We start from the raw sequence: 24,850 nt of genomic DNA, 5'->3' as shown, positions 1-24,850 counted from the left end.
CTGATCAGCTCGTCATGTTCCTCAGTAGAACACGTACCCCTGAAACAAAGGTTAGTTTGCTTTGCGTTTTCCCTTGATTGTGTTGTGCAGGGGTAATTCCCATTCGTGTTTAGAGGAGTTTCTCTCTCCCACCACCCTCAGTTATATTTCCTTAATTATTCTAATTCATATTTAAAATCTGTTTGTAGTGAACTCACTGTGTTTGACGGCAATGCAGGATTCTTCGTCCGTAGTCTGAGCTTGGAGCCTCTAGCAGTTTGATCATGAAGGGAACTTTTAGAACTCTATTTGTGGTACCAAAATCACTTCCATGGCAACAGACTGAGCTGTCACTGCACTGAAGGATGCTTTAGTGAGAGAAGGGATTCTCTTACCTTTCATTAACAGCCAAGAGAGGGAAAATACCAACAATTCATGAAAGGGGAACCAAAGTAAATGTACATCAGATATTCTATAAATGTTACTCCACGCAGTAAAGAAGCAAGCGCTGGGTTAGAGATAAATAATTAGCTGAGTGGAAGATAAAGTTATAAAGGGAGGCAGTTGCAGTTTCTCATGCGCTTAATCCTTAGGAATTAAAACCAGAGGCAAATGGCTGTGGAAACTATTAGTACTCCTCTCTCATCCCTCCAGCTTTTTCTTCTCTGTTGTATGGACAGTCATAATTTAGTGGACACTAATCTCAGGAGCTTCGTAAAGCTGGTGAGATACAAATAGGAGATTTGATTTCCTAAATGTTTAATTTGAACATTTTTATAAGAACATAAGAACAGCCATACAGGGTCAGATCAAGGGTCCATCCAGCCCAGTATCCTGCCTGCCGACAGTGGCCACTGCCAGGTGCCCCAGAGGGAATGAACAGACAATGAAATGAGTCTCAATGACAGCAAAAGAGATATTAGACTCCATTAAATGCCCAGTGGCTGCGTAGCTCAGGCATGGTAATGCCCTTTTGTCTCTACGTAATTTGGTGACCTGCCCCTGGTGATAGTGAGTGAACGTTCAGTGGCCTTTATGAAACGACCTGGAAACCTCAGTCTAGTTCCTCAGGACACCTGTAATTGGCCCCCATATTGCGCTCTCATCAGAGGGGCCAAGCATTGAATGGGCTGTAGACCATGAACTTCCCTCTTACTCCTAAAGGAGCCTCTCTGTGTCATGAGAACCACAGTCCAGAACTTGCATTGTGGGTGTCCTGTACCTTTTCTGGGCTAAATGGGGGGCCTCTGTTCTGACTGATACTCACTTAACACAGATGTCACATTCACAGGCGCCCCATGGTGCCTCAGTAAATAATCATGATGTTTGCTTTTCTGAGCCCAATAAAAGCAGCTCACAGAAACCTAGGGATTCCACACATGCATCAGCAGGGTGGGCTTAGCCATCTCACACCCACAGCGCCCCTGGCAGGTCAGGAAATGAAGCAGCTGGGCTTACGGCTTCTGAAGAACACAGAGACTAAGATCATGAAAGCCACACTCCAAGGGTTCTGGGTAAAAATATCAAAAACAGATGCTGGAATTACTGGTTTCATAATCTGTAAAACCCTGTAGGTGTTTTGTGGCTTTTCACAATGTAGCTCTAGCAGCTACATTGCCAAGGCAATGATAGTGTTAAAACCAGAAGGAATGAAGCAGTTAAGGTTAGTACCACCTACAGAAGAGAACCCACAAATCTTCCTTTCTGCTGAGTCTATTTACCAAACTTGGGGAAGGAAGAGACGGTCTCTTATCAGGATTCCTTGGTTCCTCAGAGCTGCTTGAAGCCTCTGTGACACAGATGGGCACCCTTAATATGGGTCTCTGGGAAGATTGTTTCATGGGTCTCCGAATTATTGCAAAAAACCAACAGAGGTGAATATTTAGAGATTTATTAATACATTAAAGCTACATGTTTAATATATCTTTCTGTTCTGATGACCCCAGTTGTCCTTTGCTCCTGAGAAATTTTTTGAAAGAAAATAAGATTCCACCTTCTCTGTTAATGCAATTTGAGACGCAAGATGGAATTTTAATTCAGAGATCTTTACAACCTAAAGTTAAATCCTTAGTCTGATTTTAATTAAGAAATCTCCTGGTGGTGCTGGCTAGAATGTAATGCCAGAGAAGCTCGTGAGAGCTTCTGGGATGAATTGAGCCCTTAGAAGCCAAGAGCGGATGCACAGGCGTATATTCTCCTCCCAAATCCAATTTACAAACAGCTGATCTGACTCCTTTCCCAGCAGCTCAACATTCCCATAACACCCCATGCTCGGCAGCCCACCCACTCCCAGAGCTTCCTTGCCAGCAGGAATTATCTGTCCTGTTGTCAGCTGTGGAACCCTCCTGCTACCCCAATTTGACAAGCACCTGGCTTGATCTCTTGTTTCTAGTTAAAATGCTGCATATAACACATGCAGGATCCAGCCCTCCACCCCAACAGTAAACCCTGAGTCTACTTCCCAAACACCTCCGACTCCACCCAGCCATTGGAACGCCCTCCAAGCGCTCAGTTCCCAATCTCCCACCCAGCTTCAGAGTCCCCTTCTCTGCGTTCCACCACAGCAGAGCCTCCCCATCTACCTTTCCTCCCAGGCCTCTGAACACTCCCACTTTTCTGGTGCTCAGCTGACCTCTTTCAGCTATGGATGACTGGGATGTGGCTACTCTGAGTTATGGCTATCTTTCTTTTTGATGTTGCAGCCACTCTCATCAAATGTGCTCAGCCCAAAATAATTTCAGGACCAGTATGTGTCTATAAGGTAAACCTGAGATGTTTTGGCTTTGATTGTTATCATGAGAGACTAATATATTCCAATACTACAGCTGCCAGGTTGGCTAGCAGTAGCATGACCTCAATTAGAAATTAGTTCAGGGATAAAGATGATACTGGGATTCAAACCAATAATCTTGTCCAAAGCCAGCGCTCTGCTAGTTGAAAGGAGAAATCCCATTACTTCAGTGTATGTGTGTATTTGTGCACTGTCTAGTCTGTGGCCCAGATTCTGCTTTTGATTAGACCATTATAAATCCAGAGTAACTGTTGTGACTTCAGTGGACTTACTCCAGATTTACTCCACCAGAAATTATGGCAGAATGTGACTCTGTCTGTGTCTGTGTCATATATTGAAAGATAATGGAATTTTTTGCCAGGATGTCTGTGTGCAGTATCCTACCATCAATTTAGTGTTTGTATCACCCAAACTGCAGGAGGCCTTTTAGAATAACCATCTACAAAAACCGTAGAAACTTTCCTTTTTTATGCTGTGTTTCCCAGGTGACATTCTGTGAGGTATTAATCCTACCACCACAGTGGTGTATGTGAAATATTTTCAATCTTCGCAGAAACCTGATTGCACCTTTCACCCTTTTGAATGATCTGAGGAATATAAAGCAAACCTCATAAATGAATTGTTGCCAAAAAACCCTCTAGTAACTCGGACAGATAGTGAAAGGAATAGAAAGTTGTACTTCTTGAACAAATGAATTCAGTTATTCATAGCAAGTGGCAGAAATTATAGAACAATTTCCACCTCTGAGTAGTTTCTAACCATTGGATTTATAGACTATTGAAAATAGCAATGATTGTATTTCCTAATAACCCATTGTGCACAAAGGGCAACCCTAATAGCTCATTTGCACCAACCTTTTAGTGAGAGAACTGGTCATCTGAATGTCCTTTATTACAACTTCCCCATGCCCAACAGCCTGGCCCTTTCAGGATGGTGGGAAGTGGTAGCTTTTCTTTGACATGTCCGCACCCTGGGATCTAGTAGGATCTGTTCCCTGCTTTGCAAATGATGTTTTTAGTTTATATTTGTTACCACACACAGGGACTTTGAGGCATGAGGGCCCCTCAAACAAAAAACCTGTTTGTTAGTCCACATGGGGCAGCTAAAGACCTCTGTCTATATCCAGGAGATCAACAAACTTATTCCTACTGATAGGTAAGAATGGGTCTGAACTTTGCTAAGCAGCAGAGCAGAGGGGCCCTTCTTGGTTACAGGAACTTGGGCACGTTCCTGTAACCATGGGTACTATCTAGAAATCTAATAACACACACAGTTTCATTGTTCATGTAGGAGCAAATCCTGCCCTATTCTCCATGGGTATGGAGAATTCCTCACAGCAGAGTCAATGCAATTCTTACTGTGTGTAAGATAAGTTTTAGGGAGGCTGCGCAGAGTGTGCTTACTGTCTGCATGGCACAGAGCTAAGCTCCGCAGGACACTTGCATACACTTGCACAGGAGGGATGCGGGGCAGGGTAAAGAGGATGCACTGTCTACATTGCAGCACAATGGGAGAGGGGGTGCAGAAAGTGCAGAGGCTATTTTAGCCTCAGTGTCACAGTCATGAGCACATGGAAGATGCACCACTATTCTGCGGCCTAGGGGAGGAAGGAGGCCAGTGGCCAACCTGTGACCTGATTCACAGAATTGGGCACTTAACGCATGATGGATTTCCAAGATTAATGCTCTCCAGTACGGAACTAACCATCCCAGCATTGCCACAGGATCTTCCTGGGGCTAGAGTCTGGGGCTGATGCTGCAGGGGTGGGGAGGAGTGGGTTTAGCAGGTTACTAAAATTACATTTGCATCCTCCACACTCCTCTACCCCATACATCAGTAGGGAGTAAACCCCAAACTCAACTGCGTAATTAAAGCTGCGGGTTGAAGCTAAGTGGCTTTACAAATTATGGCTAAATGCTGATAACAGAGAATTTTAAGAGAGAATTAGGCTGTAAAAGCTCGAGGAAGATCATGCTGGGTGCAGGAGATCATTAAGTAAAATTTATGATTTAAAAATAGTAAAGATCCAGAAAAGGGCAACGAAAATGATTAGCGGCACCTGAGGGGAGGGGCTATGTTTTTATGAGGAGAGCTTTAAAAGCCTCTGGACTATTTGGTTTGGAAAGTAATAGGAGGTAGGATAGAGCCATAACAATGAAGGGAATAGAGAAGCCAGTCTGGATTGCTAACTACCCTTCCCTATAATACAGTATCGCAGGTCCGATAGGGCAATGAATATAATTAAAAAGCACCAGAACTTTTTATTTGATGAATTATTAATTTGTGGGATTTATTGCTGCACGAGTCACTATTTGTCTCAATAGAAACAAGATTCAGATGAGACTCAGATGTTCAAAAAAACAAGAATAGAATCTACAGTGGTGCTGGTTAAAATAAAACTAGAGGGGTTGTAATCCTCACTTTTCATGATATAACTGATCCAAGCTGATCACAGCTCAGGTCTAGAAGAAATACTCCCTACCTGTAGTACTGAGATGCACTGTGCTGGGCCACTGCCATCCTCTGCAGCACCTGGTATGGTGGAGTTATGATACTGTACTGCTGGAGACCAGGGCTGGCTCCAGCTTTTTTGCCACCCCATGCGGCGAAGGGAAAAAAAAAAGAGACAAAAAGGACAAACTCAACTGAGTTGCCGCCGACGTGCTGCCGAAGAGGAACAGAGGGACTGAAGGACCCGCCGCCGAATTGCCGCTGAAGACCCGGACGCGTCGCCCCAGCAACTGACGGACTTTCTATTGGCTGCCCCAGGCACCTGCTTCCTTCGCTGGTGCCTGGAGCTGGCCCTGTGGAGACAGACCATTGCTCTGCCTGCCATGGCATTTCCTATGTTATAGACTGAGCCTAGGAATGCTCCCCTGTATGTCAGTGGGAGCAAGATTGCACCCAGAAACAGGTTGGTGTGAAATCAACTAGAGAACAATTGCCCCTCCTTGCTTAGCCATTTTTGTCTTTTTCGCATTGTCCCCCATCGTCTTCACTGCCAGCAATGCTCGTCTTGGCACACCATGGATCCATTCCTTCCAGGCCTGTCTCTGTGCTTTGTCCTGCATTGCTCTTTACAAACACCCTTACAGAGCTAGTCCACAACGCTCACTAACCTCCTAGGATTAAAGTGCCTCCTGGCGAATGCGTCTAGTGTAATGCCTGTAGGGAATGCACTGGCTAAAAACGGCCAGGTAAAGGAGTGATGATGAACTAGGATAACCGTAGCATAGGACAGTGCTGTATCAGTGCTGTAACAGTGTAACCCTCATTGCCTGACTGCTCCTTCCACCTGCCGTTGTCTGTCTGTCTCTGTTTTACATTGTAAGTCCTTCAGAGCAGGAGCAATTCTGTACCACTTCCTGTGTTTTTACAGTGCTTCATGGATTATGGGCACTACTGGGAACAAATAATTATTTCTGGTAGAGACTAAAATGACAGGAGTGCCATCCTCTTGTATTGAGGATGAAGGTAAATGGCTGGTGTTCCTGTAGGCTGATGCTATCTTTGATTAGAGGATTTTTTCTGCAGGTGGCTGGGATGAAATCTGCTGGTGTTCATCCTCTTAGAAGGTAGTATTTATTCCCCTTCCTAATTCTAGTGGTGGGTTGAAATGCCAGACCTTTCTCCTCACTCAGAGGTTGTTTCCCCAGAAACTATCACCCACCCTGATCATTTGCGATGCAGAAGCCAGCTGCTGGTGTGGCTCCAAGCCTTGACCTGATTGTCATTGCTGGGGAGTGAAGCACAGTCTCTCAGTAGTTGACATTCTCACGAGCTGCACATGTTGCATACTAGAGCCGCCCAAAGATGAGCTTTGATTTTCCCTTTCTCGCGCTTTTTTTCTTTAATTGCCGTTGTTGTGGTCATTGCCTTTTCTGTCCGACGACTGGAGACCTCCCCTCATACGGAGCTTCCAAACTGTACGTCTGTCTGGTGGGAAGTAAACCTAGGGCTATTGCTGCAGGTGAAAAAATATTTCCCTCCCCTCTCTGCCAGGCTTCTGATAGAAGTGCTGGAATACCCATCATTTCTTCGTTCCATAATAGATCATCCCCTTTGGCGGCTTTGTGGCTCTCTCTTATGTGCCTTTGCCCCCGCACTGTTTATTAAAATCTGGGTGCAGGAAAAGCTTTGCAATTGTGCCTAAATAGTGCTCATGTGAAAAATATCATCATAAAATGGGCTGGTGGAACAAACAATCGCTGATTTACTTTGCTAATTTAAATTGTATGTAGCGGTTAGCATTGGGAGGCTATGCCTCTCCTCCAGCAACCATGCTGGGAGGTCTGCAGCACCATTACGTGCTATTATTAGTTTCTGGATAATGTATACATTTTCACTATAACACAAGCCTTTCTTCTTCATTTTTCATGAGAACTGGCATTAGATTAATGACTAAGCCACTGAAGAAACGTAACGCCATGCCAGGCTGATTTATTGACCACTTAGCGTTGATGAAGCTGCAAACAAGAGTCAAACAGATGTTGCAGCTGCATTTTTCTTTATCAAAACTAACAGCCTTTTGCATTTTTAACCATTTCTTGTAATGTGCTCCTGCTTTTACCACAAAACCAGAGATATTGCCACAAATTACCCTTCCCTTCCCCAGAGGGCCCCCATCTGGAACTGCAGAGATGGCAGCAGTGTGTGTGCAAGGCTCCCAGTTGCCAGGCAGACTTAGTGCTCTGAGATGGCAAGTGGCAGAGGCTTTGTGACTCCACTGAGCAGAAAGCTGTGTGGAGTTGCTGACATACATAGCATTAAGGTCAGCGAATATGCTGTGCTATGTATCTATTTCTAGAACCTTCTAAATTCCTATTGATGGCTGGCCACAGTTTTATGTAAGATTTCCCTGTAGACTATGTAAGGCTTCTGAGATGTACATGGCAGGTCTCTTTTCTGGCTGAACCCTGGTGTGTTTCCTGCAGGTGGAAAACAGTTTTCCTGAAGTTTTGTAAGTAGTGAAATGGTCAGAAATCAACCCCTTGGTCCTGGAAGGAAGAGGAGCCTGGGATTTTTTCATCCTCATATACAATCTATGGTTCATTTGGCTCAAAGAGAGCCAAACCGCCGTGTGCCCATCCACTCTCATTGTCTCATTGGTGCTAGTGGTGATTTTGGTCTTCGTTACATTCCTTCTTGCCACTGATATTTAGCACTTTACAATGTAAACCACAGAAAAACAAAAGAGAATGTAGCTCCTTGGCTTGATATTAACAACTTGAGAACTGATTGGGTTTAATTTGGAGTATATGTGGGAGAAGCATAAGAAGGGAGGGGATTGTTTCAGAAAGGACAAGGAAGTCGTGAGTGTACAGACAGTGACTCAGGTTTCAAAGCTTCTTGTTACTCAACACAAGGTTCTGAAGAGCTTCTCTGGGAAAAAGAAACCTGCCACATCTTGGAAGCTAAACTTCACTAATGACTGAAACTTGCCGTTTAGTTTCTGATGGTAGCAATAAAGTAGTTCCAGCTCCCAGCCATAATACAGATTAAATTATTAGGGATAAATGCAGTATTGTACTATACATCAATCACTCCTAGCAGCTAGTGCACGGTATGAACCCCCTATTGGTTCAGTTGCCTTTTCATCCTCAGACTAATGGCTTCTTCTTTTTGACTTGTCAAAAGTTATTTCTAAATCGAGTTGCATTCACTTCACCAGAGTCTCTCCTCCATTCCCATTGCTGTCAATGGAAAATTACCATGCAGCATTCAACATTACAAACGCTTCTCACTTACCTTCATAGACTCCTAGGTTCATAGAGTCCTAAGCCAGAAGGGACCATTGTGATCATCTAGTCTGACCTCCTGTATAACATAAGCCATAGAACTTCCCCCAAAACAATTTCCAGAGTATATCTTTAAGAAAAACATCCAACCCTGATTTAAAAATTGTCTATGATGGAGAATCCTCCACAACCCTTGGTAAATTTTATAAATGGTTAATTACGCTCACTGTTAAATATTTATGCCTTATCTCCAGCCTGAATTTGTCTAGCTTCAACTTCAAGCCATTGGATTGTGTTATATCTTTCTCTGCTAGATTGAAGAGCTCATAATCAAATATTTTTCCCTATATAGGTTCTTATAGGGTATCTCTACACAGCAATTCCACAACTGGCCTGTGTCAGCTAACTCAGGCTTGCAGGGCTTGGGCTAAGCGGCTGTTTAATTGCAGTGTAGATGTTTGGGCTCAGGCTGGAGCCTGGGCTCTGGGACCCTGCAAGAGGGTAGAGTTTTCATATGATATGATTACATCATGCATTTTTCCCAAATACAAGACAGAAATATTTATTGAACACTTCTGTCTTTTCTGCATTATTATTGATAATTTTACCATTTCCATCTAGAAATGGACCAATGCCATTGTCAGGATTCATTTTGTTCTTAACATACTTTAAAATCTCCTTCTTATTGTCCTCAACTCTGCTGGCCATAGATTTCTTCTTGTGTCTCTTGGCTTCCCTTATCAATTTTCTACAATTCTGAACTTCTGACATATTCATTACTATAAACTTCCCTTTTTTTCCATTTGTTATATTTTATTTTTGTATAGCTGCCGTCACTTCCTCTGTGAACCAGGTCAGGTTTTTAACCAATATGGTCTTCTTCTTTGATTATGGCTTTTGGGGCTTCTAGTAAAATGTTCTTAAACAATTCCCAGTTATCATTCACATGTTTCTGATTAATTTATTTCTTCTAGCTGATTTGGCTCATAATTGTTTTCAGCTTTGTGAAATTGGCTCTTTTAAAGCACCAAATATAGATATAGATATATAGTGGTTTGGACTTTATTCTGTTTGCACATTATAAATGATCATTTGTACCTAAGCAATCACTAACTTTTCATTCTGTGGTCAGTTCCTCTTTTTCTGTGGAGATGCAACCAACAAGGGGGGGATTATAACATTTTTTCAGTTAGGAAATTGTCATTTATAATCTTTAGGAATTCTAAGGATGTGTTAGTACTGGCTGCATGACACCTCCAACACATATCCCTCAAACTGAAGTCCCCCATATTCACACAGCTTTTTACCTACACATTAATGATAGGTGCATAAAGAATCAATTAACCTGTTTCCAAGTGTGATTTGAAGGTGTGTAGGCACAAGCTCCATCTTGTGCTTTATCTGTTAGGACATTGATCCATAAGCATTCAAGTTCATTTTCTTCTGAGTTATCAGTGACTCAGAAACAGGTAATGCCACTTTTGACATAGAGTGCCACTCCCCTTCCCATTTTGCCCTCTTACTCCTTCCTAAATAGGTTATAACCATTGATGTTAACATTCCAATAGTGCATCATCCCACCAATTTTCAGTAATAGCAACTAGATCGAATTTATGCTCATAAATGAGCAATTCAAATTCCTCTTGTTTATTACCCAGGCTCCTAGCATTGTTGTATATTCAATTCAATAATTTCTTCTCTTCATGTCATAGAATCATAGAATATCAGGGTTGGAAGGGACCTCAGGAGATCATCTAGTCCAACCCCTGCTCAAAGCAGGACCAATCCCCAACTAAATCATCCCAGCCAGGGCTTTGTCAAGCCTGACCTTAAAAACCTCTAAGGAAGGAGATTCCACCACCTCCCTAGGTAACCCATTCCAGTGCTTCACCACCCTCCTAGTGAAAAAGTTTTTCCCAGTATCCAACCTAAACCTCCCCCACTGCAACTTGAGACCATTACTCCTTGTTCTGTCATCTGCTACCACTGAGAACAGTCTAGATCTATCCTCTTTGGAACCCCCTTTCAGGTAGTTGAAAGCAGCTATCAAATCCCCCATTCTTCTCTTCTGCAGACTAAACAATCCCAGTTCCCTCAACCTCTCCTCATAAGTCATGTGTTCGAGGCCCCTAATCATTTTTGTTGCCCTTCGCTGGACTCTCCAATTTTTCCACATACTTTTTGTAGTGTGGGGCCCAAAACTGGACACAGTACTCCAGATGAGGTCTCACCAATGCCGAATAGAGGGGAATGATCATGTCCCTCGATCTGCGGGCAGTGTTCCTACTTATACAGCCCAAAATGCCATTAGCCTTCTTGGCAACAAGGGCACACTGTTGATTCATATCCAGTTTCTCATCCACCGTAACCCCTAGATCTTTTTCTGCAGAACTGCTGCCTAGCCACTCGGTCCCTAGTCTGAAGCCGTGAATGGGATTCTTCCGTCCTAAGTGCAGGACTCTGCACTTGTCCTTGTTGAACCTCATCACATTTCTTTTGGTCCAATCCTCTAATTTGTCTCGGTCCCTCTGTATCCTATCCCTACCCTCCAGCGTATCTACCACTCCTCCCAGTTTAGTGTCATCTGCAAACTTGCTGAGGGTGCAGTCCACGCCATCCTCCAGATCATTAATGAGGATATTGAACAAAACCAGTCCCAGGACTGACCCCTGGGGCACTCCGCTTGATACCAGCTGCCAGCTAGACATGGAGCCATTGATCACTACCCATTGAGCCCGATGATCTAGCCAGCTTTCTATCCAGCCCATACTTCTTTAACTTGCCGGCAAGAATACTGTGGGAGACCATATGAAAAGCTTTGCTAAAGTCAAGGAATAACACATCCACTTCTTTCCGCTCATCCACAGAGCCAGTTATCTCATCATAGAAGGCAATTAGGTTAGTCAGGCATGACTTGCCCTTGGTGAATCCATGCTGACTGTTCCTGATCACTTTCCTCTCCTCTAAGTGCTTCAGAATTGATTCCTCGAGGACCTGCTCCATGATTTTTCCAGAGACTGAGGTGAGTCAGACTGGCCTGTAGTTCCCCGGATCCTTCTCCTCCTCTTTTTTAAAAATGGGCACTACATTAGCCTTTTTCCAGTCATCTAGGACCTCCCCCAATCACCACGAGTTTTCAAAGATAATGGCCAATGGTTCTGCAATCACATCCGCCAACTCCTTTAGCACCCTCGGATGCAGCACATCCGGCCCCATGGACTTGTGCTCGTCCAGCTTTTCTAAATAGTCCTGAACCACTTCTTTCTCCACAGAGGGCTGGTCACCTCCTCCCCATGCTGTGCTGCCCAGTGCAGTAGTCTGTCTTCATGAACAAGGTCAGCTTCCAGAGGCAACAAAAGCATTGAGTACATTAGCTTTTTCCACATCCTCTGTCACTAGGTTGCCTCCCTCATTCAGTAAGGGGCCCACACTTTCCTTGACCACCTTCTTGTTGCTAACATACCTGAAGAAACCTTTCTTGTTACTCTTAACATCTCTTGCTAGCTGCAACTCTGTGTGATTTGGCCTTCCTGATTTCACTCCTGCATGCCTGAGCAATAGTTTTATACTCCTCCCTGGTCATTTGTCCAATCTTCCACTTCTTGTAAGCTTCTTTTTTGTGTTTAAGATCAGCAAGGATTTTACTGTTAGGCCAAGCTAGTCGCCTGCCAAATTTACTATTCTTTCTACATATCGGGATGGTTTGTTCCTGCAGCCTCAATAAGAATTCTTTAAAATACAGCCAGCTCTCCTGGGCTCCTTTCCCCGTCATGTTATTCTCCTGGTGGATCCTGACCGTCAGTTCCCTGAGGGAGTCAAAGTGCTTTTCTGAAGTCCAGGGCCATTCTGCTGCTCTCCTTTCTTCCTTGTGTCAGGATCCTGAACTCGACCATCTCATGATCACTGCCTCCCAGGTTCCCATCCACTTTTCCTTCCCCTACTAATTCTTCCCTGTTTGTGAGCCAACAGGTCAAGGAGAGCCCTGCCCCTAGTTGGTTCCTCCAGCACTTGCACCAGGAAATTGTCCCCTACACTTTCCAAAAACTTCCTGGATTGTCTGTGCACTGCTCTATTGCTCTCCCAGCAGATATCGGGGTATTGAAGTCCCCCATGAGAACCAGGGCCTGCAATCTAGTAACTTCTGTTAGCTGCTGGAAGAAAGCCTCATCCACCTCATCCTCCTGGTCTGGTGGTCTATAGCAGACTCTCACCATGACATTACCCTTGTTGCTCACACTTCTAAACTTAATCCATGTACACTTAATGTCCTTTGATTCCTTGATTGATTTTTATCCTCAGTATTTGATCCTGTGCTAAATGAGTGCTCCTATCTTTCCCTCTTTTTATCCTCCCCTTTTGTTATTACTTTAATGCCCTCCTAACTTCTGTAGCCAACCTCTCCCCAAGGAGATCGGTTCCTTCTACTGAGGTGGAGGCCATCCAAACTAAACAGCCCCATTTCCTCAGGGAAGGTGAACCAATGACCAACAAAACCAAAACCCGTCACAACACACCACTAACCTAGCCAGCAATTCATTTCCAGATCTTCTGTCTTCCTTCACTCAGGGGACAGGAAGGATCTCCTAGATTGCTTGGACATTATTCTTCTTCAGCACACTTCTGATTTCCCTGAATTTATCTATTGTCTGTGAGATATGAGCCATTACCAATAGCTTGTGGCTTAACAGTCATTCTGCCACTTGGCTTTTGGGTGGGTTTGTTCCTTGCCGTTTCAGGAGCTTTGGGTGAGGATTTGATTAGCTGCTGAGGTTTAATTTTTGTAATTCCCTTTTGTCATTGTTGTTTTCCCCCTCAAACATAAGTGTCTTAAAGGGTTAATTCTAACCTAGCTGGATTTTAGGCCAGTGGAATTCTCCCCACTTGGATGCAAGCTTGTCAGAGGAGACCTCTCTAGCACCACTATGGCATTCATTTCAGAAGAGGGGTAAATTAGCCATAGGCATGAAATAAACATGGTACTTTATGTTCAGCTGAAGTTGCTGTATGTTAAGCAGATTGTAGGTGGCTTGTGTTAGCTGCCATTGGCCCATGACTCTCTCTCCACCTCCAGCTGTCTAAGATCTGAACACATAAAACACTCACTGAGATTGCTATGGATTATTGTTCAAAGGGATTTTATTTTCTCAAATCCCAAGTCTCTTGTAATTATGAAAACTAAATCATGCTAAACCAATACATTCTCCAGCATTTTCTGCTAACATCGCTCATTACGCCGCCTCAGACGTGCTGTTTCCCTGGCAAGTCAGCTAACCACACACATAATCAGGATCCAAAGTGGAAGAAGTTCAAGCATCCCAGCGGTACTGACACATGGCTCTCCTGTGCATCTGGTAAGGATGCTGCTGCTAGTAGTGAGCTGAGGAATTAGAGCAAATATTTTCGATATTGCTGCAGACAAGAAAAATGCCCTGGCACTGTTTGGATGGTAGAGGGCGCTGTCTTATCCCTTCCTTGTAGATGGAATCCAAATTTTCAAAAGAAATGTGAATATAAATTTAAAGAAGGGGAAAATATGGTTGTTCCTATCAATTCCTTTAGCTAGGGGTAATTGATATAACAATATGTTAATCCATGACTAAGAGGATTAATGATGGAACATGGGCTGTGGTGTCTTCAGTATAGTGTCGATGCCCAGTTTCATGTCACCATCTCATCCATTGGTTGGGATAGCTGAATGATTCACTCAGTGCATGAAATGGGGCTTGGAGGAGGATTATCTGATCAAGACTCAACCCAGACAAATCTGATAAAGCTTCCAGGTTGAGGAAGCAACTGGAGGAAATAGCCTGGACTTCATTGGGGAAGTATCCATGGCAAGTGTTCACAAACTGAGGTTCTCATTGGCTCTCCTGGTGTTTCTGGATATCCTGGTAGCACCCGTGGCTAAAAGCTGTCTCCCTCCCTCTATGCTTGGCAGGAAGAGTGGATCCTTAACTTAGGAAGCACATTACACCTGGATTCTGAAGTCTGCTCTGGCTACCAGTTCATTTCCAGGTGTGTGTATCTGTCTCTAAAACCCCAAATGGTTTGGGCCCTAGATGCCCCTGTTTGTGGGATGCTGCAGCAATTGAGATTAGCTGGGACCACTTGAGCTGACATTTCCTTGGTTTAGCCATGAAAGGAGCAGGAGAGAGCATGTTCTCCATGAAGGGAGCATGACTCACTCTCGCCACCGTTTGGTCTGTCAGACCCCCAAGAGTGCTGACTTTCCATCTGTTTTCTGGGACTTTGGAGAGAATTTGGTTTAGGAGGGCAGTGTGGTTATTGAGGTAGTTATTGATTACTGTTTATGGAAAGCCCGGATGGGTTAAACAGAGAAGAGGTTCTCATTTATTAATAATTTATTTTGTATGGTTGAGTTTTATACGTGTGCCTTGATCACTGAGTTAGGGCCATTTAAAACAATAAATAATAACTCTGAATGTTAATTGCGTGTCTTGGGCGCTTTCTTCAGCCCTTAGTTCTCCTTAAGCTGTATAAATCGGTGCTACCTAGCTTGTGGCTTGAGAGCTGTGTGCAGCTCACCGAGGCTCCCACGTACAACTCCCATGGAGTCCTTTGGTTTGCTGGAAACTCCTGTCTCTGCTGGTGACGCTGTGGTAGAGCAGTGATCACAGGACCACATCTTGCCTGGCACCCAGTGACCACACTTAACAAATGGGTCAAGCCTGCTAGGGTATGTGGGGGCAGTCAGTGCACAGTGAAGCTGCATGAGGATGCCACTCCACTATGACTTTGTGGATCCCAGCAGTTTCCATATGGTGACAGAGTGATTCTTCATCTCTTTGAGGCTGAGAGTCACCGAGAGAGCTGCCAGATAAACATCCCATCCCTGTATCTCTCCTGACGTCTGTGGTGCCCTGAGAGCTCCTTGTTTGTAGTTTGATTTTTGATAGATGGCTGACAACAGACTGAGACACTCCTTCAGGAAACCCCGTACCCTGTGGCCTGATTCTGATCTCACTGTCTGTAGGGTGTAAAACCAGAGAAAGCAAGAACCAGGTCCATAGGCACCTGATGGTGATTAATCTTTCATGGCAGGTTAATCTCCATCAAGAGCTGGTGGCACAGATTGAGATTCCTCTGTTCATTAGAAAGAAGATCCCACAACAGGATGCACAGTCCATTTTGTTTGCATTCCTTTCAGTGGCACCTCCCAGCCCATTTGTCATTGGTTCAAAATGACAGGTTAGTCTAGTTGTATGGCCATCACAACAGTATATCTGAGGATCACTGACACTGTTATAACTATCACATACAGCTGATAGAGCAGCTCTCAATAGCTACTAAATGCCTAGGGAAAAACCAGTAAAACTTTCCATTGATAACTAACTGCATAAAATTGCCTTCAAGTGATTTATGATAAAAATCACCCCAAATGTTCAAAAGAGACGGAAACCTTGAAATCAGCAGCTGGTTGGGCAGCAGGTCATTAAAGTATTAACCAGGTTTGTAGGCTGAGATGCTTGAATTCAGCAGATATCAGAATCAGTCACTATCTATCTAAAGAGACCTTTCTGCTCTTGTTCTGCAGGGCAGAGCTTTGGTGATAAAACCTTCACTGAATTATTGGCATGTAGCTTGGATCCCAAAACACGGGTGTGCATTTATATCTTATCTACATTTCATCAGCTGTCCTAGTGCTTACCCTGAAGGTCCTCCAGTCTTGAGGTGACTTGTCATTATTCTAAAAACAAGCCTCCTTGACCCACATTCCAGCTTCCCAGAGTGCTCAACCGCAGCATGCTTCCAATACTCTCTGAAGCTGGAATGTTGTGAATTGCAGTGGTAGCTCATGTGGCTGTCATCACCATAGCGTCATTGTACCCTGCTGGATCCCTCTCATCTTGTGATGTGTCTGATTTCGCTGGTACTTGGTGCTCTAGTGGTGATGCTACATGGGGTGAATATCACAGAGAAACAAACTCTGCGTGCAGTGCAAATACAGATCACACATGACCCTTTCCTGACAGTATGGCTTGATGTATGTGAATCTTGAGTCTAACAGCTGTGCCAATATATCTCTGCCACCTAACAGAGTTGCACACACAGAAACATAGACAGTAATCATGGATATGGCTTGTCATACACCAACCAATAACTTGATAGACACACAGCCTGTCAGCACACAGCTAGTGACTGAGGGTGAGATATTTTTCAGACGTGTTCAGTATTGACCGAAGTCTGCTCCTGTTTAAGTCAATGGAAGTTTGACTATATAACACAAATTTTAAAGCATTTAAAAATTCGTCATTCCAAAACAAAAAATTGAAACATTTCATTCAAAAAATGTTATGTCCCATTTTTCCTGTTTTTCTTCCCAAATGAAATTTTGCCAGAATTAGCTTAATTTCACAAAGTGCTTCCATTTTAATGAAACCACATATTACGATGGAATATGGTTCAGTCAAAATTTCTCCAGTCAGCTCTAAGCCTGGGTAGCACAAGAGATAGTAAACTACAGAGACTTTCACTGCTATGTCACTGGCTCATATCTGGCATAGATGATTGGTGACTGAAAGTCATCTTTTAACAGGGCTGTTCTCAGTGGCTGCACGAATTGCAGTAGTGACCTTAGTCCCAACTCTGTTGGACAGGTGGCATTCTTGTTTGCTGTCTCAGCAAAATGTCAGGAAATTAATAGTGCGATATCTTGAGCATCTGCAAGATATCACAAGCCTGCAAGATTCTTGCCCATCAGAGGGATGAGAGCTTATTTACTTCATGGTCCATTTTCAAGGCAGGTTCATTAGTAAATTGTCATTTTGGTACTGGAGTCTATTTGTTGCTCTCATTCTTTCTTCTCTGTTCAGTAGGAAATTGACTCCCATTAGTACAGCCTTTGCAGACATGTGGCAGTTTGTGTTCCTGCTCCAATTTGGAGCTGGTCTCTAACAGCATTAATGAAACATTAGAGTTTTAATTAGACCATTATCCTATTTATTTTTATAAATAATTCCAAAGTAGTCATTAAAGTTTGTGAACTTAGGAGTAAATGACTTTAGGGAAAGAAATCAAGTTTTCAATCTTGTTATTATCTATTGTACAATCTCCCTGGGACATTGTGGGGAAACTACAACGGTTGTTTGTGTTGTTGTTAAGATGATTTATTTACCCACATTGTAATAAACATTCTGTTAAGTTTCCTAGTTGGAAAGTCTGTGTCACTGCGGCAGAACTGCAGTGCATCAAAGAGGGGTTGCATTTTCTTTCTTTCCCTCAATTCCTATGGGAAGAATATGAGCTGAGAAAATGAATGGGGCATTAAACAAACCTGCAGGAGTGGGTACCCTGTAGTTGTTCAAAAAACTCCTAAACAGAAGCTCTACAGAGTTGTTCTCTATTCTGATTCCAAATTTCTTCAGCTTGATCTTTTCATCACAAGCATGCAAGATTCTTCAAAAGGCAAGAAATTACAGGCCTGACTGAAAGGAAGCTATGCTCAGGGGCACTGTGTAATATTGTCAGTTTCCTTGACTTTCTCCCTCCATTTTCCTGCAAATTTACTGAAAGTGTGGCTCTTATTGATGTTCTCGTGTATATTTCCATATATTTCAAATACTCTAATGTGAACCAAAACTGATCAAAGCATTTGATCGAGCACATGATTCATGCCTCTTAAACCAAAGCAAATTCTGTGGCAGTTATGACTGGTGTTTGGAGGAGTCTGCGGCTGTTGATACTGTAGTGTGTTGAAAAGGATTTGTACTAAGCAAACAAAGATAACAGTGAGACTGCAAGCAAAGGGACTCAGGAGGGAGGCTGCTGTGTGCAAAGAACTCTATCTCATGTGTTGTCATTTGCAACCTCATATAGAATGGCTGTGGTCTCAGGGAATTAATGTACAAAATGGGAATGAATTCTGGCTTTTTTTTCTGAGATTGAATTTTGAATAAATAATAGAGTGAAGATAAAGCTACCTACCCCCAAAGAGGGAAAGAAGACAGAAGTGGCCCCAGGTATTTATAATCTTTGTTCTCCTGTTCTCCCTACAGAACCCTGACATCGTATTGGTCCACTACCTGAATGTACCTGCCATAGAGGACTGTGGAAAACCATGTGGCCCCATCCTGTGCTCAATAAACACAGACAAGAAGGAGTGGGCAAAATGGACGAAAGAGGAACTCATTGGACAGCTCAAACCGATGTGTGAGTACTTGAGGATTTCCAGCTGCACTGGGCAGAAGGGGGCTTGTTTTCTGTATGTTCCTGGAGAAACACCAAGTGTGGGAGCTGTTGCAGACAGTGATCTGGCTCGGCCTATTTAAATATCAAACGTACTATACACATGGCAGGATAAAGGACAATCTGGAGGCTATTTCCCCACGTTTAGATGTTTTATGTCCAGCTAGTCTGAGGCCTGCCTGGGCTTCCCTTTCTGCAGGTGCAGCTTGCGTCCACAAATTCTGTACCCATAAAATGAATTGCAGGCACTAACTGAGCACTCACTCCTTGAACTACATGATCTGCACCCATGGTGAGATTTGGGCCTGCAGTTCAGTTATACAATTAGTGCCCACCTAAGGGAATGGTGCCTTTTGATAACTTCCTCCAAGTTCTCCTTCGTAGTAACACTGTTTCGGTCCAAACTGCCTGGCCTGAGCACAGTATCTTCTGATAATTCACAAAATAAACTTGGACACAAATTTTACAAAATTGAGAGGAAGCAAGTCCCAGGTGTCTTTCCCATTTTGTGCTCCCCTAGGGAACTGCACTTTTGAAAGCCTGCTCCCTGGGCTGGGGTATTTCGGATTCTAGCTTGAGGTATTTTGGGGAACAGGTTCAGGATGTTTCAAAGTGCAGTGTCTGTGCAGACCTTTGGTGTTCAGGCTTTTCCGGACGGGGTCTATGTACGTTGCAGATATTAACCTACAGTCTTGTGACCTCTCCATGACAAATCCTCTGTCCAAAGCACCCTGTCCCAACCCCTCTTACCATCTATCCCCACTTGTGCCTGGTGTGATCTCAGTCTTCCCCACCTGAGGAACCCTTCAGAAAGGCATCCCAGACCTTCCCAAAAGTATCTGGTCCTGTCCCCTTCTCCACACAGTTTATCCTAGATACAAAATTCACCCGTTACCTTGCCTCCCTGCCCCTACCAACAGGGATCTAGTAACTACCTCTGAACCCTTACAGTTCCCCTAGTTTACAGGTGTCTTTCCCCCAAGAGCTACTCAGCATTTGAAGTGTTTTATATACATGATTGACGTGGATCGCTGTTGCATGCAGATAGCTTTTATTGAACTGACTTTAATTTTATCACCAAGGGGCCCCATGCAGAAGCATCTTTCAGGTGCAAATTTTCTGATGTAAACAGCTATTAAAATAAGAGAGATTCCCATTCCCTCAGTTATCTGCACTGAAAAATATTTGAGTCAAATTCCTTGGTGATCGAACCCCATTGATTTCAGCCCTATGACACTTGAGATGAACTTGTCCCATAATCTATTGCTCATCTCCACTGGAGACTTTGGTTTGAAACTCGTTTTGACCTTGCACGCTCCATTGTAGAATTCTGACATCTCTCCCTCTTGCCAGCTGAACAATAACTAGAAACGATTGTTTTGGGATGAGTGTCAGTAACTGTTTTTCAGACTTCTGCAAGCTAAGGCAAGAGCTGCTTAGGAGGCTTGCAGTGGTACAGAGAAGTATGCCCTGCACACAGGCAGCTCCATGGAACCTCTGCAGCACTGGAATTGCCCTGAAGTACATTATCTTCTTCAATGGCTACAATTGAAAGGAAAGTGCCATCAAGTAGAACCTGACATGTTTTTAACAAGTGCTGTTGCCATTTGCTGGTAACTAATGTTCACTGGAGTTGAGAGGTTCTGTCCTGTAAATATGGGCTGAGGGATATTTTCTAACCTGTCACCCTAACAAGTGGAGATTGAGTCACAGTCTGTGTACAGACCTCACTTGCAGGGGTGCAAGCCGGTTTCCTGTCAGTACAGTTACTAATGACTACAATGGGTAGGAGTCTAGTGAAGGGACAGTAATACTCTGACAGCTTCATGTGGGACGAAAGGAGTTAGAGGGTACTCAGCAAAGCTGGGATGGAGGTCGATTTGGTGCTAGCACTGGGAAGTTCATTTTCAGGAGTTTGTGATGAGTCTTTTAATTTTCTCTGAAATAAAATCTGGCAAAAGTTCTTAGCCCAAGTACAAAGTAGTAATGATAAATTAGTAAATACTTTTCTGACTGGGCCTTCGTGTTCATCCATAAATTTGCCCTGTTATTGAATAAGAGAGTCCAAAGCTGGTAGATGAAGTGTGGGGATTGTCTTGGGAGGCAGCGTGCTCTGGAGGGAAGAGCACGAGAGTGCAGTCGGGAGGACTTGGGTTCGGATCCTGGCTCTGTGGCCTCACAAAGTCACTTCACCATTGGGGATAATGCTCATTGTGACATCATGCGTGTAAAGCTCTGTAGGAATTAAGTGCCACTCCACTGAACTAATTGGGTGAGCAGAGTGATCGATGTATTTGCAGCAGTGTGACTCTCACCCAAGTGCTCAGGTCAGGTGGCTCCACTCGTCCAGTCCTCAGTGCCCTGGAGGAGGTAACCTGCCATACACTCTGCACAGATACAGCCATGCCTGGCTGAAGGGCCCAGTATGAATAGGCTGTAAGTACCTCACTGGGCAAACTGCTCTGCTCTGGCAGGCTGCTGTCCAACGTCAGGAAGGGCACCCACCATTTGAGCAATCAGGCTAAAAAACAGGGATGCTTGTTTTAGTGTCAGAATATTATAACACCACTATCAGGAAAGACTTAATTTGGAAAGACAGTACAGTACAGAATAGGCATAGAGGGTCAAATTCTGCTCTCCATTACGCTCGTGTGAATCAGGAGTAACTCCACTGGCTTCAGGTAGCTCTTGATTCTCCTTGGTGTTACAGAGCAAGTTCTGTCACTTCATGCAGATAATCTGTCTATCAAACAGTACCTCACACAGACAAATGTCTGAGTCATTCAGATTCAGCTGGAAATGTTTCTCTCTTTCCCATCGAGATCATAAATTTCTTCTTTCTCAATAATAGAACAGCAGAGGTTCTGTTTAGATTGTATCAGGACTAGACAGCCTAGGGACTAACTCAGCATCACTGAGGACTCTTCTTTTTCTTTAATTAAGGAAATTAAATACAGAAATCTATGGCAAGGGAACTGAGAGAGATCAGCTCTGTTTTTTTTTTTCTTTCTTTTTTCTGGTTTGTGTCTTTTCAGTCCTGATTCACCCCTTTAGCAGGGTATTGCAGGGGTCTACGGATAAGTGTATGATCGTGAATACAATTTGCACTGCACTATATCTGTGATATACAATTTAAACTTCTCCTGCTAGCATAGGTTACGATGTTTAATGTAGACTTGTGTTTTGTGTGTTCTGCAAACTCCTAAATGTAGAGAGATCAGGTCAGTGGGAATCCCAGCTACTATGGCACAATGTTCTTATCTTCAGATATTTACACTGATAAATTGTATGCTCTGTGCCACCCACAATACAAGCATATTCCACAGGGTGCTGAAGCAGATGTCACTTGAGAAGATTACATTGTGTCCCATTCTGAGGAGTATATGTCCCAATATACATATAAATAATTTGTTTGCAATCAGAAAGAGAAATTAGGTATAAGGTAGAACCATAGAGGAGAAAATGAATTCAACAACCATAATACTGAAACTAAGCACTAATGCCTGACTCCACAAGTACCCATTCCACTATTTTTTATTCCTCCAATGGGGTGCTGATGTCCTGACAGACCCAAAACAATCAGAAGGAAAATGTTTGCTAAACATGAAACAAAAGATGCAGATTTACGGCTTAGCCATCAGGGATATCCCTTCCTAGCGAAAGTGGGCACACAGTGATCTTATCTGGTCAGCATCATTATTGACTCGAAGATTGTGCAATTTCTTCATTACTTTCCAAACTCTCTGGGACCATTTTGTTACTGTGGGGAGGATAGGCAGTTGGGGTCTCAGCAGTCCATATCAGGTGGGACACAGATCTCTGCAGTGCTTCAGCACTATACCTATGAGAATAGAGACCAAAAAAGAATATATGAGGGTTTGTAAATGAGTGGCCTTGTCCCAGGTGCCCCCTCATGGCAGCCCTGCAAGTGGCCACTCACCTCAGTTTCCCTTCTGAGTCCCCAGTAACTCCATATGAGCTTATAGCCTAGTCCATAATCCATAGTTTATCAAAACACAGTGAAAAAGTCTATAACACAACAATCACAAAACATAGTCCATCTCTGGCTCTCACACACACACGTGCATGTAATCTTTAAAAACCAGCTTTGTTCTCACCATATCTGGGCTCTTTCTCAGTCCTCCTCTGTCCCTCTGCATCCCAGAAGGAAGACAGCCACCCTGGCCCTTCCTTCTGGGATGCAGCTCCACTATGTACAGCAGAACTCCCACAGCCTCTCTGCTAGGACCATCTTTGCAAGGGGAGAATCCATCACTCCCTCTGGCCCTCTCATGGTTCCTTTGGGGTCCAGCTCTCTGGCAAGAAGACACCAGTGGGTAAACTGCTCCACAGCTGCTCTCTAGCTTAGAGCCAGCAGGCATCTCCTTCTGCTTCTCTCTGGCCTTCAGCCCTTTCCAGTCCTGGCTCTCTGGCTTGGGAATGTCAGCCAGCAAACCCCTCTTGCTGCTGTTCTGCCCTCAGCCCTCTCCCAGGAGACATCTTCTCACTTTGGCACCTCTCATCTCCCGCTCTTCCTGACTGAACCAGTCTGTTCTGACTTTCCTGGTGGCTTTCGCACCAGGACTCTTACAGCCCTCGGCTGCTGCCCCACTGTCTTAATTGGTCCAGCTAGGAGCACCTGGACTGGAACAGGAGAGTTGAGTCCAGTTTCATGTAATGGGCCAGCTGCCCCATTAGAGGGGCCATGGAAAGAAAAAGGGCCACGATGCCCTTAATAAGTTCCTGTATAGTCAGTACAAACACTGAACCTAGTGTGAGTGCCATCAGCCCACCTTATAGCTACTGCTTCCTTTCATACTCCAAAGAGACAAGAATGTGGTAAGCAGGGCTGCCCGGGGGGGGGCAAGAGGGGCAATTTGCCCCAGGCCCCGAGCCCCACAGGGGCCCCCACCAGGGTTTTTCGGGGCCCCTGGAGCGGGGTCCCTCACTCGCTCCGGGGTGCCCGGCAAACTCTTGCGGGGCCAGGCGCAGGAGCTTCTGCCGCTCCCGGTCTTCGCCGGCGGGGGGTCCTTCCGCTCCGGGGCGGAAGGACCCCCCGCTGGCGAATTACTGCCGAAGACGGAGCGGGACCCGCCGCCGAAGTTCAGCCCGGTCTTCGGCGGTAATTCGGCGGCGGGGGGCCCTTCCGTTCCGGGACCCGCCGCCGAAGTGCCCCGAAGACCCGCGGCAGGAGCCCCCCGCCGCCGAATTACCGCCGAAGACCGGGCTGCGCTTCGGCGGCGGGGAGGCCCCCGCCGCGGGTCTTCAGGGCACTTCGGCGGCGGGTCCAGGAACGGAAGGGCCCCCCGCCGCCGAAGACCCCGGGCCCCCGGAATCCTCTGGGCGGCCCTGGTGGTAAGTTACTCATTTGACCCAGTTCCTTCCCTTTCTTTGCTTTCTTTTCCTTTGTCTCACAAAGCTAGCTGGAGAGGCCACAAATTACAGGATGGAAAGACTAGATATGCTAACCAGAAGACTCCAGGAACCGATTAAATTGCACTGAAATTCAAGGTGTGGCTGAGATCAGACTAAAATCTTAATACCTAACAAGCAGGGAATGTGGCAGCCAGTTCAAAAATCTGCAGTGCATCAAGAAAATTATGTGAAAACTACGACAAACTAGCCATAAATCTAATAATACTTTGCTCTTTTATGTCTCAGGAGGGAAAAGTGAAGTTCTGCATGATTATTCAGTGTGTATGCGTATACACGTCTCTGCTTATGGATGCACATCCTGGGAAACGCATCCTTGGAAATGTAGCTAAAATAAAAGCTTCCGTTCAGACTTGGAAAACATAGAGGGCCCAGCTAACTATGTTCAGGGAATGTAGAGGTGTACTTGTTGCCAAGACATCAGATTTGGCTCCAAAATTGAGTATGCCATGAAATTTTGATGCCAAACCCATTAACTTCATCACATTTTCACATAAATCATAGTCTTTCAAAGACTTCACAGTTTGATTTCCTGATGTTTCCAAATTCCTCTGCCCTAAAGCAGATTTGTCAGTGATTTAATCAAAATGTTGTGCATAATATCAGTGGTGAAATGAGAGTCTAATTTGCAAGCAGTCACCTTTTTACCTGTTGCATAATGCAGATCTTATTGTTTTATTCCTTTGAAACTCAAGCTTCTGTG

The 24,850-nt window shown here is 44.4% G+C and overlaps 1 protein-coding gene across 1 annotated transcript in view; it reads left to right on the top strand.

Annotated features, from left to right (window-relative positions):
• CAMTA1 (calmodulin binding transcription activator 1) overlaps positions 1–24,850 on the top strand; it is a 769,191-nt gene that overhangs the window by 609,283 nt on the left and 135,058 nt on the right. The window contains exon 5 of the mRNA XM_044996562.1: positions 18,525–18,678. Coding sequence (XP_044852497.1) covers positions 18,525–18,678 — 154 coding nt within the window. The remainder of the gene's footprint in view (positions 1–18,524; positions 18,679–24,850) is intronic.

Source organism: Mauremys mutica, chromosome 21 (genome assembly GCF_020497125.1).
Source record: "Mauremys mutica isolate MM-2020 ecotype Southern chromosome 21, ASM2049712v1, whole genome shotgun sequence".
Taxonomy (NCBI): domain Eukaryota; kingdom Metazoa; phylum Chordata; order Testudines; family Geoemydidae; genus Mauremys; species Mauremys mutica.
Note: the sequence above shows the minus strand (reverse complement) of the source record. Positions and strands in the feature narration are given on the sequence as shown.